This window comes from Macrotis lagotis, chromosome 1 (assembly GCF_037893015.1).
Source record: "Macrotis lagotis isolate mMagLag1 chromosome 1, bilby.v1.9.chrom.fasta, whole genome shotgun sequence".
Lineage (NCBI taxonomy): Eukaryota > Metazoa > Chordata > Mammalia > Peramelemorphia > Peramelidae > Macrotis > Macrotis lagotis.
Genome location: NC_133658.1, coordinates 88,051,002 through 88,065,755, shown reverse-complemented (window position 1 = coordinate 88,065,755; position 14,754 = coordinate 88,051,002). Strand labels below are relative to the sequence as shown.

Below are 14,754 nucleotides of genomic sequence, written 5' to 3'. Positions count from 1 at the left end.
TTAGTAATTTGGAACATTTAAAAAAATATCATTGAGAGCTTGACTTTCTTTCCTTAAGAAACTCCTGTTCCTATTATTTGACCACTTACAGTTGAAAAATAGTTCTTTTCATACAATTGAATTCATTCCATAAGATCTTTTTCAGAGCAAGTTGCTAAAAAGATTTTTTCATTTGCATAGATTTTTAAACAAAACCTTTTCATTTTTGTAAGCAAATAACAATTTTAGCCTTTGTGATCTTTTTTTCTCATTTACTCATTAATCCATCTCCAATCCATAGGTCCAAAAGGTAATTTCAGTGTTTATTCTGAAGTATCCTTGTATGGGAACAAGGGTTGAAGTGGTAATGAGCCAGGCACTAAATTCACTTTGTAAAAAGAGAGAGAGTATGTTGAGGGGTCAGTAGATATGTTACCACCATCCTGACTGGGTGATACATGTGAACCTCAGATTTAATGATGACTTTGAGAAGTGGTGGTAGGGGACAAAGAGCCTTACAGTTACCTCTAGGACACATGAGTGTGTGTGTGTCTGTGTGTGTGTGTGTGTGTGTGTGTGTGGTGGTGGTGGTGGTGGTGGTGAATATAAGATGGTGTAGCCAGTATCAGAAAGGATGGCATGGATATAGTGTCATACCAGAGGATTGAGGTCTCATTGAGAAAATAATTTGGTAGCTATATGAAAAGTAAGTATTGACTAGGGAAGATCATTTGGAGAATGTGCAAGACCAGGTTAGTTGGCTATATTTTGGGGTAACTCAAAGTCACAGTGGACTATAGGGTCTCTGAATCTGGGTGATTTCAAGGGCATTGGTAAGTTTGGAGGGAGTATTAGAAGAAGTTAGGCAGAAATAGGTAAGCAATATATATTGTCAATGTGCATAATTAAATAAAAATAGAGACGATGAGTTGGCATGTCTCTGTGTTTGTGTGTGTGTGTGTGTGTGTGTGTGTGTGTGTGTGTGTGTGTCTGTGTGTCTGTGTGTCTGTGTGTCTGTGTGTCTGTGTTCACATTAGGACAAAATGTGCCCCTATGGATTTTTCTCCTTTCGGGAATTTCCTTTCATTGCAGACAAAATAAGGTGAGACTCATGTATCAGACCTAAAGTGCCTAGGAATAGACTGGTGTTCCAGTGAAAGGGAAAATTAGAATCTTGGTCTTGAAAGCAGAAGGCATTCTGTGGAGGATGGGCACCAAGAGCTGATTCCAGATTTTTTCACTTTACTGGGTGCCCTTTTCTTAAGCTCCCTCCTAAACTATAGAACTCAGAATGGAACACACACAGGGTGTTATCTGGCCAGAGAAAAGTAGAGTGGTACTATCACAGAACTTTGAGGTTGGGTAGAAGATGTGGGAAGGGAAAAAATGGTTGCCATTGATTCATTTAGCTTTCAGTTCATTGCCCCCAGATCAAATTTCATGTCCCTGTCCCACATCGTGCCCTAGTGAAGTAAAATTTATCCTCAATAAATTGCATCTTGTTAGATTTGATATTCTAGCCTGTCCGGGTTTTTTTTTGGATCCAGATTAACCCAGGATTGACTGCAGATTGAACAAACCATTTATGCTTTTTATCCAGAATTTTGATTAAAAAAAATTTTTTAACAACATATATATAGGGCCAAGTACAGATTCTAGGCCCCTATACTAAGAAATATTTTTCCACATTGATTTGAACCTCAGTGACTTCTTTTTAACTCTAGTCATTCAACCATTTTAAAATTCATTAAGTTGTAATGTCTTGCCCACATCCCCCATCTTTTCTCTAAAACATAACTCTGTGCTAAAATCTAGGTATACCATACCTGGAGCCTCTCCTTGATTTTACTAGTTTAATGTAGTTTTTTTCAAAAAAGGAAAATAAGATTAGTCTGATATGACCTGTTCTTGACAATCTGTCATGACTTTTTGTGAACATCACTTCCTTTTCCCAGACTGTCTTTCAATAATAATATATTCAAGAGCACAAAAGAGAAAAAAAGCAATATTGAATATTTAACATTCAAAAGCTGTTGCATCCATAAATCAATGTAGCTAGGGGAAAAAAAGAAGCATCAACTAAGAAAAAATGTTTACATTAAATATCTTTAATGAGAGTTGATATTCAAGATGTTTAGAGAATTATCACAAATTCTCCCAGAAATTGGAAACTAAAGATTGAAAATATTGAAAGATTTGTAGAGGGAAAATAGGCATATCAACTTGGAGTTGTGAATTAGTTTGACCATTATTTTATAGAAAAATGACTAACACGTCCATACCTTTTGACTCATAAATTCTCTTGCTCAAAGCATATGTTCCCAAGCTAAAAAATAAAAATTTTACACACTAAAATATTCTTAGCCTTTTTTTGTTATTTTGTTAGTAAAGAACTAGCAAGAAAGTCGATGTTTGCTGATTGGGAGAACAACTAGACAAATTGTGGTTAATTCAAAGAATCCTGGGATATGATCTGATACAAAGTTAAGAAAGTTAAGTAAGCAGAATCAGGAAAGTAATATATCAGTGACTAATGCAATTCAAATTTTTTTTTAAGCCTGAAACTAAACGCGGTGTAGTTCTAATGATGAAAACCAGGTCCTAGAGAAGAACTGAAGAATTTATTCTCTTTTTTTGCAAAGATTTTAGGGCTATGTGTAATATTATAGATATAGCTAATGTACTTGTTGAATTTTTTTCGTTCCCCCCCTTTTCTTTTGTTATATGTTAACTCTTCTTGTAGGGGAAGGGAAAACATGAATATGTACATGAAGAACATGTTACGTGGGATAAAAATCCACTTTAAAAAATTTAGACTCCTCTGAGCAAAAAAGAAAGTTTATTTTGGTTTTTCTCGAGAAAAGGGCATGCTCCAAGTCTCACAAAGGTAGTGATGATCAAGGAGCTGCCCTGAAGTGAGTCAAGCAAGATTATATGGCCTAGTGTGATTTCCCCCCCCCCTTCCAGCCTGATTGGTTAAGGTTTTCAGAGTTACAGTCTTTATGCAAAAAATCTACCCAGTAACAAAGAGAAGAGTGAAATGTTTTCATAGAATATTACCTCACCATCTGATGGTGAGGGTATCAGAAGAAGATTTCTAATGGCCTTCTGTTGTCTATCTAAATGAATTAATGAGTATGCAAGGTCTTCTTAGTACTTATCATCAAATAAGAGAAGGCAGTCTACTGTTCTCCCAGTCTATCATCAAATAGGTGGCTAACTAAGAATGCAAGGTCTCTTCTCTGGAAGTATTCCACTGTTTCCTCTCCCTCTTCTCAGAATAGTTTTAAGAGTAATAGTTGGGGGCAGCTAGGTGGCGTAGTGGATAAAAGCACTGGCCCTGGAGTCAGGAGTACCTGGGTTCAAATCCGGTCTCAGACACGTAATAATTACCTAGCTTTGCGGCCTTGGGCAAGCCACTTAACCCCATTTGCCTTGCAAAAAAAGAGAGTAATAGTCTGTCTTTGTTTTAATGATTTTTAACCCTGAGAGGACTTCACTAGGAATATTAACTCTTTAAGAGGGAATATTCCACTTAATTCCTCCTCTTTTTTCCTAAATATATATACATATATATTTTGGCATCTGAAGTCCTCTCACACTATTCCCTGATACCCTCTCAGGTTCTATTCTCTCTCTTCCTGTCCACTTGGGATCCATCTTCTTCTTGGAACCCTGACCAAACAACCCATACACACATTTCATAGACACAACAGAGGAAGGTAAACTTGTCTGTTTTTTCTCTCTTTTCCCCGGGGACATTCAATATTTTTCTGTATCTGCAGAGTCCATTCCAATCTCCAATTCAGATGACTTGTTGAGATCTCCTCCTCTGGCAAAGGAGCTTTTTTTTTTTTTTACAAGGCAATGGGGTTAAGTGGCTTGCCCAAGGCCGCACAGCTAGGGAATTATTAAGTGTCTGAGGTCAGATCTGAACCCAGGTACTCCTGACTCCAGGGCAGGTGCTCTATCCACTGCGCCACCTAGCTGTCCCATAAAGGAACTTCATAACCCAACATCTTATCAGACAGATTCATGTTTTCATCATCAGACCATAAAATTCTAAAGCTATTAAAAATGCACATTTTTGCCTTATTCACTGTCACAATGATATACATACTTTAACAAAAATACAACTTCCATAATTGTTCACTTCACAAGTGAATATGTTGCAAATTTTCAAGTTAACTTGAACTTATAACATTTACATTAGATGACCATCTTTGTACAAAGAGTGTTCAGCAAGCGACATACAAATAGCCTTAATCTCTTTGCTTTTCATTAAAATAGCTCAAGTATTCTTAACTAAAATTAATTCTTTCTTCCCCAAAATGTTTCTGAACTAAACTGTAGGTAATTCTCCTCCTGATATACTCAAGTGACTTATGTTCCCTTCTCAAAGTAGAACTTGAAACTGCTGCTACACAGAAGTGTATCTTGAGATTATATAATCTTCCTTATTCTTTTTACCTAAAGATCCTTTCCCTAGCACAAAATAAAATAAAATAATCTTAATTCTTCTCAAAACATATAGCTAACAGCAGAGGTTAACACCCCATGCTGACCTGTCCAGTTATTAAACTCCACTTGACCTAAAATTTCTATATCAGATTGACTTTGATGATTTAACTATAAAGATCTAGGACATCAAAGGACTGAAAAGTTGCCCTTTCGGCTTTTTCTCCCAATATACTTGTCACCTGTGTAGTGTCCGAACATCCTTTGGGCTTCCAGACTTCAAGAGAACATTGACTCAACAGCACTTCCTTTGCTGATCATGTCTGATGTCAGAAACAAAACAAAAGCCAATTAAAAGTCCCATGATCTAAAATAGTAATTTCATCTAATTAGATCTCCAAGCGAATCCACTTCACAAGGACTAAATGCTAATTCTAATCTGGATTGGGGGGGGCACAATCAATCAGTCCCTTCACTACACATATATCACCTATATCTACTCTGAGTGTCCCTGTCATCAGAATACATTAAATGAAGTGACTTTCTAAAACATTCACAAAGCAGTCAAGTTCCCCCAGCATCTGGAGTATTCTTTGACATACAAAAAAAACTTCTTCACAAATATGTTTCATAATTCAGCTAGGTCTATCCTCCTGATGGCACTAAACTGCTAATCTGCAGACCCACATTCCTTTGTCTGAAATCATATCTGTTTTACTTCTGGACAAAGATGGTATATTAGAGACCTCTTGGCTAGCCTATTGTATTCCAATAAACACCTCCTTTGGTTAGGAGAAAATTCTCACATAACAATTAGCCAGAAACTGTCCAAAAACAAAATCACAAATTATTATCATTATTTTCTTTCCCATATTGTTCAGGTGCTTTTACTTCAAAGCAAACAACCACAACTTTGAAATTATAAATAAATAAATATGTGTGTGTGTGTGTGTGTGTGTGTGTGTGTGTATACATATATATATATAAAATTGGCACGTTCTTATGCAAACAATTCTCTATAATAAACCTGTTTAATTATTAGCCCTGTTTGAAATACAAATTATTATTTTTCAGAATTCATTCAACCCATTAGAATATCTCTAAATTTAACAAAACAGTAATAAGTGTAACACATTGAGACTTAGATTTCACAAAACAATCTTTCCATTATTACATTTATACCTGGACCTACAGATCTAGAGCAAAGTCCGACACATCATCTAAAAATTTCAGGGAACCCAGAGGGTCATAACCTTTGACAACTTCCCTTATTATCCTTACAAATCAATCAATCATTAATTCCAGGTTTGACCACATTACAGTAAAATAGTTTATATTTCCAAAAGTAGATCACATGTTTGATAATATTCTTCAACAACTTATTCATTGAGAAGTCATCTAATTAGGATTACATAATTTTTAATTTCCTAATCATTTCCAAAGCCCCTCACATTTATACAACATTATTGAAAAGGATATCTTGCAGTTACATTATCCTTCTGAATCTGCATTTAACATGGAGGAAGAAATCTGCAATTTTTACTTCTTTAAATTTAAATATTAAATCCTTAACCTGCATGAAACAAAGTTTTCATGCTGACATCTCTTAAAGCAAAACAGAACAGGTTTTCTTAAAGTTAACCTTATAATTATGTTCTAAATTTGTGCTTTATAAGCTTATCTGTCTTTTCTTCCAAATGCACTTCTATTTTCAAAACAAAGAAAATAAGATTCTCCGTGAATTTTAGCCTTATACATATGATAATTTCAGGAGCTCAATGTACAGTTTTTACCTATGCTAGTGTTACATTTACATGTATGATTTCTTCTTCTTAAATAACAGACCTCCATTCATTGTTCATTATTGTAACACAATTTTAAACTCTCATAAAAAGTGTTTAAATCTGTTCTTATAGAAAGTTTACTAATTTTTACTACATATTTCAATTTCATGTATTTTCCCTTTACTCCCAAGAATTTTGCAACACAGAAAAATTCTTAAGATCAGTTGTTGCTAAAAAAATCCCTTTTTATAATTACAAGATTTTTGGGCAGCTAGGTGGCATAGTGGATAAAGCACCAGCCCTGGAGTCAGGAGTACCTGGGTTCAAATCCGGTCTCAGACACTTAATAATTGCCTAGCTGTATGGCCTTGGGCAAGCCACTTATAACCCCATTTGCCTTGCAGAAATCTAAAAAAAAAACTCTATAATTACAAGATTTTCTTTATACTTCTTTCAAATTCCAGAAGTCATATTCAAAATAACCTTAAATCATTTTCTTTTTCAAAGCCAAAAAAAATTTGCAAATTCTTTTTATCTTTTTCAGTGCAGTTCTAACTTTCCAATTATAAGAGTTTTCTATCCTTCCTAACCAACATTTCTTAATATTAACACATTTTATGTTCTTGGAATTGGAGATTCCCCTCAATTTGAGATATTAAAGTAATATATACTAATTCTGTACCTTTACTATTTTTATCATTACTTACTCACCCCAGATTTTTTCCAGATATATGAACTATACCCCCAAACATATTTTGAATTGGTGTTTCCTAATTCTCCATGTTTAGTAATTCTAAAGCTTGATTAAGATAACTCACAGTCTATCCTGGCTGCCAGCCTCCATCAAGGCCATTCTGTCCCTATCTGTTACAATATTTCCATTAATTCTATTTCCTCCTATGACTCTGGAGGAGTCATAAAACATTAAAATAAAAAAAAACCCTTAATTGAATTTGAAATCATTTCCCAAGACCCCTAAATCAGTCCTTTTACTTATACAATATCAAACCTACCCAAATCTTCTGTCTACATGATTTAACCAATTTCCATACTTAACAGATGGTTCAAAAAACCCCAATTGTCTCTATGCCTTGATTCTCTTCCCAGTACTTTCAGAACCTCTTACTCAGACTATACAACTTACATTTTCCCTTAATATTCTGTTCCACTATTCTTTTTCATTAACTCTTTTTTGATTGTAGTTAATACTGTTCTGAACTGGCTATGTAAACCACAGGCATGATTCCACTTTCCAGAAAACATTTTCCATTCAAAGGATTTAATATCTAACACTTCTTGATTTTAACTGGTAAAACTTTTGAGAAGGCAACAAAAAGCTACTTTTAAAAAAAACTCACAGCCGAATTGGAATATTACCTGCTCCCTTCTTCAGATTGAACAAACCACATAACTTTTCTCATAAAGAGACAGGTCCAAAATCTTTCTGGGGGGCTCTTCTGTTCTTGGAATAAGGAACTAAAATATCAGGGGAAACTGCAGAAAATGATAAAATGCTGATAAATGCTGATAAAATGCCTGCTTTTTTTTAGGTCCCCACCTTGTTCCATTACTCTCTGTAATAACTAACATTACCAGAATCTATACTAATAAACTCCTGAAACTATAATGTTTACCATATTATTCTGGTAAAAGATTAACTATTTAGTTTCACTTTTCTGGCATTTCTGTGTAACTAATTTATATACTTTTGAATCAACCTGATTCTTTTGACTTTGTGGGATTTACTTTCCCAAAACTTTTTTCAAATAAAAATAACGTTTCTTTCTGTGATTTCTTTATTTAACATCTTTGGTAATTTTCATTGTCTAACTTCAAAATAAGGTCCTTTCTTTCTTTTTTTTTTTAAGTTAAGTGGCTTGCCCAAGGCCACACAGCTAGGTAATTAGTAAGTGTCTGAGGTCAGATTTGAACTCAGGTACTCCTGACTTCAGGGTCGGTGCTCTATTCACTGTGCCACCTAGCTACCCCAATAAGGTCCCCTTTAACACTTATTTTACTAAGTCTTCATGAAACAATTCTCTCTATTATTAATTAGTCCCTTTTTCTCAATAAATTTCCTTTTTTGCTCTTGTTTCTCTCCCAAGGTTGAGAGATAACAAACCAAAAAAAAAAAAAAAAAGAAAACAGGCAAGCTGCCCAGAGAAAAGAAGCAGAGAGGAGGAGAAATCATTCTAGCAACACAGAATCACAGTGAAAAAGCAGGGAAGAGAAAAAGCCAACAGCATTTTATCATTTTCTGCAGTTTTCCCTGATATTTTAGTTCCTTATTCCAATTACTAAGTTTAAGTCCCAAGGGACTATCTCCTGGCACTTCAGGGAGAGATTGCAATAATTGACTGCAGCTACTGTGCTTTGAATTTGACCCCTCCCATTTTTACAGTCTAATGCTGTCTCCTGGATTTTCTCCTAGGAAGATTTATTTATTTACTTTGTTTAAACCCCAGAGCTCTCAGCCAGCACTTCCAGACCCTTCTGCCTTGTCCATGGACTCTTAACCTCTTGAACTATCCTATGGACTCTAACCGCTTGGACTGGCAATTTGATTGCATGGGAGTATTTCCACCCTCACCCATTTTTCTGCCCCAAATGAATCCAACCTGCTGATTTGAATTTTTGGAAGTGATCGAGGGTAGGGTCACCTTGAACCTGCTAGGCTCATGTACACAAACTTACAGACCCTTGACGCCATCCCTGGGTCTTCTCCTGTGCCAGCTCCTTGTAGTCCTGCCTCTGGAGGTCTTCTGGCTTTCAATTTTGGTCAAGCTAAGTCTCTCTTTGGGTTCTTTCCCACACTCCTCAAGGGATCTACCTGGGCACTAAATCACAAGCTGCTGAAAATATCCCAGCATGATGCCTGCTTGTGCCTGTGACCAGGAGAGTCCTAGGGAGGGGGTTAAAATTCCAACCTCATGCACCATAAATTGTGTGGGATAAAAATTCACTTTAAATAATATAGAGACTCCTCTGAGCAAAAAAGAAAGTTTATTTTGACTTTTCTCAAGAAAAGGGCATACTCCAAGTCTCACAAAGGTAGTAAAGATCAAGGAGCTGCCCCGAGGTGACAGTCAAGCAAGATTATATGGCCTAGCATGACCCCCCCAGCCCCCTCTCTTTCAGCCTGATTGGTTAAGGTTTTCAGAGTTACAATTTTTATGTGAAAAATCTACTCAGTAACAAAGAGAAGAATAAAATGTTTTCATAGAATATTACCTCACTATTCAGATGGTGACAGTATCAGAAGTTTTCTAATGGCCTTCTGTTGTCTACCTAAATGAAATAATGATTATGCAAGGTATTCTTAGTACTTATCAAATAATAGAAGGCAGTCTGTTGTTCTCCCAGTCTATCATCAAATAGGAAGCTAACTAAGAATGCAAGGTCTCTTCTCTGAAAATATTTTACTATTTCCCTACCTAACAGAATCAGGAGGGTGTCTGACTGGGGATGCAAGGCCTCTCTCCCTCTTCGAAAAATAGTCTAAGAGTAATAGTCTGTCTTTATTTTAATGATTTTTAACCCTGAGAGGACTTCACTAGGAATATTAACTCTTAAGAGGGAATCCACTCAATGTAAAAACAGAAGTTATCAATGAAAATGAGATTTTTTTTCTTTTAAATAGTTTTTTTAAGGAGACAAAATCCATTCTAGATTTTTACCAGAAACCCAAGTCAAACATTCTTTTGTGTACTCTATCCTCTTCATTTAAATAAAAATAACCTGATCACTCTTCTTCTCTAATCCTGTAGGAACTTTCATTCTCCAAGATTTTTAGAAAATAGTTGATAATAATTTAGCAGGATCACTCAGTACTTCATCTGAACTAGGAGACCGTCTTTCCTTACTTATCTTTGTATAATTTTCTATCTAACCATTTGTGTTCTAATTTTTCCATTAGAGGTCATTCTTTATGGCACAAAAGAGAAGTAAAGTAAGAAATCACCTTCCCTGCTTTCACAGGTGATCATTGTTACACTTGCTGGTACTGTATTCAGTGTTCTCCTGGTTCTGATCGTTTCACTTTGCAGCAATTATTATGTCTTCCCGGTTTTTTCTTGTCTTTTCTTATGCCACAGTAATATTGCTTCATAATCATATAGCATAACTTCTTCAGCCATTTCCAATTGATGGAACTCTCCTCAATTTTCAATCCTTTACCACCATAAAAAAAGAGTGAATTATAATTTTTGTCACAGAAGTCCTTTCCCCTTTTATTTTGATCTCTTTGGAATATAGACCTAAAAGCAGTGTTTCTGGGTCAAAGAGTGCACAGGTTTATAGAAGGTGTAGTTGGACTAGTTCACAATCCACCAAAAGATTCTACAAGATTGTAGCTTTTCTTTGTGTATCTTGTAGAAAGGAGTCTTATTAGACATGGTTTGAACTACATGGCCTCTGAGGTCCCTTCTAAATCTGAGTCTGTGTTCTGTGGTTTAAAGGTATATAACTAAAATATATTAAGTGCTATTGTAATGACACTTCCAGTTGTGCTTTAGTATCTGGAAATCCTTAGAGATGGGAGATAATAGCCAGAAGATATTTTGCGTTCTCTGAAGCACTGAGGAATATTTATCTTCTACTCTATTTTTAAGGTTTTTTGCAAGGCAATGGGGGTTAAGTGACTTGCCCAAGGCCACACAGCTAGGTAATTATTAAGTGTCTGAGGTCGGATTTGAACTCAAGTATTTCTGACTCCAGGGTTCATGCTCTATTCACTGCACCACCTAGCTGCCCCTGTCTTCTACTCTTTAATCTTCAGTGCACTCAATTAGAGTTCCCATATTAGGGAGGGAATAAGAACTTGAGATGCCATGCCTTTTTATTCTGTTTCCTGCAACAGATATTTATAACATCTCAAAGGGAGTTTTCCCCCACCTTACATGATTCTCCCTCCCCTGCCACCCTCAAATCCTTAACCTATTAGGTAGTTTCAAGTACTAATTCACAGAATATTTGATTGTGTTACTCCAATTTGAAGTAGCTTATGTCACAGGAAGTAGCCAAAGCTAGTGGTTCCAGACCTTTCATCCTGAACACAAACCTATTAATTAATGATTTGAATATTTATTTGGAAAGCCAAAATTTAGGGTCTCTTTTTCCTTTGATACTAAATTATTTCTACATACTTTAACGAACTACCCCTGAACTTAAAGGAACTTTTAAAATCATTAAGGCTACTTCATTTAAAACTGATTCCTTGTTTTCCCATCCTTTAAAACTGTATGTATGGTTACCCACATTTACATTCTTATCAGTTCTGTTCTCCCATTACAAGTATTCATTTAGGAGTTACAGCATGTAATATTACTATAGGATTGCCAGATTTTACTTTGGAGAATACAGGTCATATTCTAATTAGGCATGAGAGAGCAGGGAGAAGAGACTGAGAACTGACAAAATGAAACTCAAATACTGGACTGTTTTGCATTCCAGCCCAATTGAAATGGGAACAAGGAACTGAAATACAAGCCAACTCTGTATACTCAGGCCGTCTGGCAGCTCTTCTACACAAGTTTAGGTTTCTTGATTGCATATAGACCCTAAAGAGCCATAATTTATACTACTGTGCTATCTAAAAATATTCATATCTCATCTTAGAAGAGAATATTCTTTATTGTAAAATTGTTTATAACCAGTGTTATCTGTAAGGTAGAATATTATCCATTTCTCTCACTCTCTCACATAATTCAGATTCCAAATTTTCCTTGGCACATACTAAATAGTTTCCCCTACTTATGCAATAATAATTTTACAATGATAGATAATAATTATGATGATTGAGGCTGTCATTTAGAAAGTAAAATAAAATTTTTATGAACTACTAAATATTTATTCTTTTATTTTTCAGGGGAAGACTTTGCAGTTGTGCAGCAAGAAATAATTATGATGAAAGACTGTAAACACCCTAACATTGTTGCTTATTTTGGCAGCTATCTGAGGTATAGTATTTGTTTTCCAATTTTTAAGAAAATGCTGTCAGTTGAAGAGTAAAGAATGAATGTATCATTTTAGGGTTGTGGCAAAATAAACTATTTAATTCAATTCATTATTTTTGAGCATATCTGCTTTTTTCCTTCTCCCACATTGAAAGCCATTAAAAAAGCAATCAGTTAATAAACAAAACTAATTAGCACATAATAAAATACAGCACTGTATGTAGTGTTCTACTAACATAGTTTCCCATTTTCTTCAAAGAACGGAGGAGAGTATGTTCTCATAACTCTCTTTCTGGGCCAAACAGTCATTACAATTACTCAGCTTCAGTTTGTTCTTTTATAGTTCATTGTTATTGTTTATATTCCTATTTTTGTATATCCCACTTCGCATCAATTCACATAAATTTTCCCTTGCGTCTTTATAGTTTTCATGTTTGTTGTTTTCTTGTAGTGTAATACTTTGATTACATTCCTCACCATATTGCTGAATCATATTCCACTAGATGGGCATCTGTTTTACTTCCCAATCTTTTCTGAATTTTATTCTCTGTTTCATATATTTATTCTTTTATTTACTTCATATCCCTCTGAGCTATAAGTCCCTGAACTATCTGGTTCATACATCCTATTCTGTCCAGATAAATGCCTTTGTACATTTTATCTCAGTGTTCCTTTTTTCTTCTGTACTTCATTCTTGAAAAATTAATATCATCAGATCAGTGTCTGATGGAAGCAGTGCCACATGATAACCACCTTGTGTTCTATAGTGTGAAATCCAGAGCTACAAATCCCTTCCTGATTCTGTACTGTGCTCCTAATTTTTGTCCTCGGATTTAAATTTTGTATAGTTAGAGGTTTCTGTTACCTAAGATTATAAGTATAACTATGTGTCTGGCCACCTATTACTACTGTAGCTCCTTGTTCTCTTTCTCCACCAGCTGTTCTATGCTTTCAGTTAATGATCAGACAGTAGACTTAGCTGTAAGTAAAGTCATTTACTAAGATAACTTAACAAAAATTGATGGTGCAGAATATTATCCCCCAAAGCCTTAAGGGGTATCTTCTCACAATTTCATATGCATCAGTTTGTGGGAAGAGTGAGCTCATAGTCAAAGTGCTAAGGCAGTTGAGCCACCATATGTAAGAGAATGTGTAGGGCAAAGGGGTCCTTGAGGCCTGTTCTTATGAAGCTCCCCTTGTTCACTTCTCTGGTGGGCTGGCCCCTCATTTGAACTCCTGAAATTCATAGCATTTGACACTTAGCTCTACATCCTGGGCTGCCTTCTGCCCCAGAGTGATTGTCTCTGCACACTCACCTAGCGTCAGTCTTCTCAGTGCATGAGATCTTATTGCTCCAGTTTCTCTATTGATATAGGCAGTGTGTTGAAAGGGTTGGGAAGATGGAGAAAAATCTCATCTATCCCCAAAGAGCTTTTCACACTCAGGAGCCTGGTTTGTTCTCCAGCTCTGACTTCTATTTTCAGCATCTGTGCAGTTGATAGAGTGCTGAGTCTAGAGATTGAAAGATCCCTTTTTAGTTCTCTATGTTATAAAAGAAGTGTGTTATTAACTGAAAGCAGAGGATAGCCTAGGATAACTTCTTAGCTCTTCTTTTTGTTTCTTGTTTTCTTTCTTTCCTGAGATAAGGATCTCCTAAAACCCTTATTATGATATGACTTAAGAACATCCTCCTTAACTCAGTGTGGGTTTTACATTTACGGATAATAGACCCAGGAAGGTCAGATTTTTATCTTAGAGGAAGGAACTTTGTTTAAATTTTTGTTTTGTTACAGTATGTCAGTTGTTGTCCATTAAATTATATGGTATTTAAGGTTTGACAAACAGAGCAGAAATGCATATTTTATTCTCCCTATGGAGGCATCTTATGCTATTATAACCTATATAACAAAATTATAGCCTTTTAGAATATTGAAGTTGGAAGATCACCATAGAGAATGTCTAGTCTGGTGTTGGGAAACATTTCATTGAATGCTGCCATTCTTTTCCCTCCCTCCTCCTCCACCCTGCTATCCCCCAGTAGAAAAAAAAATTATGCAGTCAATCAAAAACAAGTTCCACATTGGTTATATCCAAAAATGTATATCTCATTTTACAACTTGAGTCTTTGAGTCAGGGGGTTGATAGCTTAAATTGTAATAAAAGGGATTCCTGAACTTTTCATATACTTTCAGATGAAACTCACATAGATGAAAATAACTTAACTTTGCCTCTAATCCAAGGATGATTTTTGAATTAGGGTTCTTTAACTTAATACCTAAAGATGATGAGTTTTAATCCTCCTCAAAATCTGCATTAAAAACTTGTTAATTAATGAAACTTATTTGGGTCCTAGAAAAATTTAAGTTAGGAGTTCAAGTTCTTGGTATAAAGATAATTTGATCTAGTTTCCATTCAGTTCAACAGACACTCTTCTAGGCACTGGGTATGGAAAAACAAAAGATGTCTCTTAGTCAAGGTACTTGCACTCTGTCTGGATCATGAAGCATTTAGACATGTAAAAGCCATTAAAGTTGAATAAGGAGATTTCAGTGCAGCTAGTGGATTAAGAAATGCTTCCC

At 35.4% G+C, this 14,754-nt stretch overlaps 1 protein-coding gene across 3 annotated transcripts in view; it reads left to right on the top strand.

Annotated features, from left to right (window-relative positions):
• Window positions 1-14,754, top strand: part of MAP4K3 (mitogen-activated protein kinase kinase kinase kinase 3) — a 212,985-nt gene that overhangs the window by 70,740 nt on the left and 127,491 nt on the right. For all 3 annotated transcript variants that reach the window (XM_074204313.1, XM_074204329.1, XM_074204320.1), the window contains one exon: window positions 12,088-12,178. In XM_074204313.1, coding sequence (XP_074060414.1) covers window positions 12,088-12,178 — 91 coding nt within the window. The remainder of the gene's footprint in view (window positions 1-12,087; window positions 12,179-14,754) is intronic.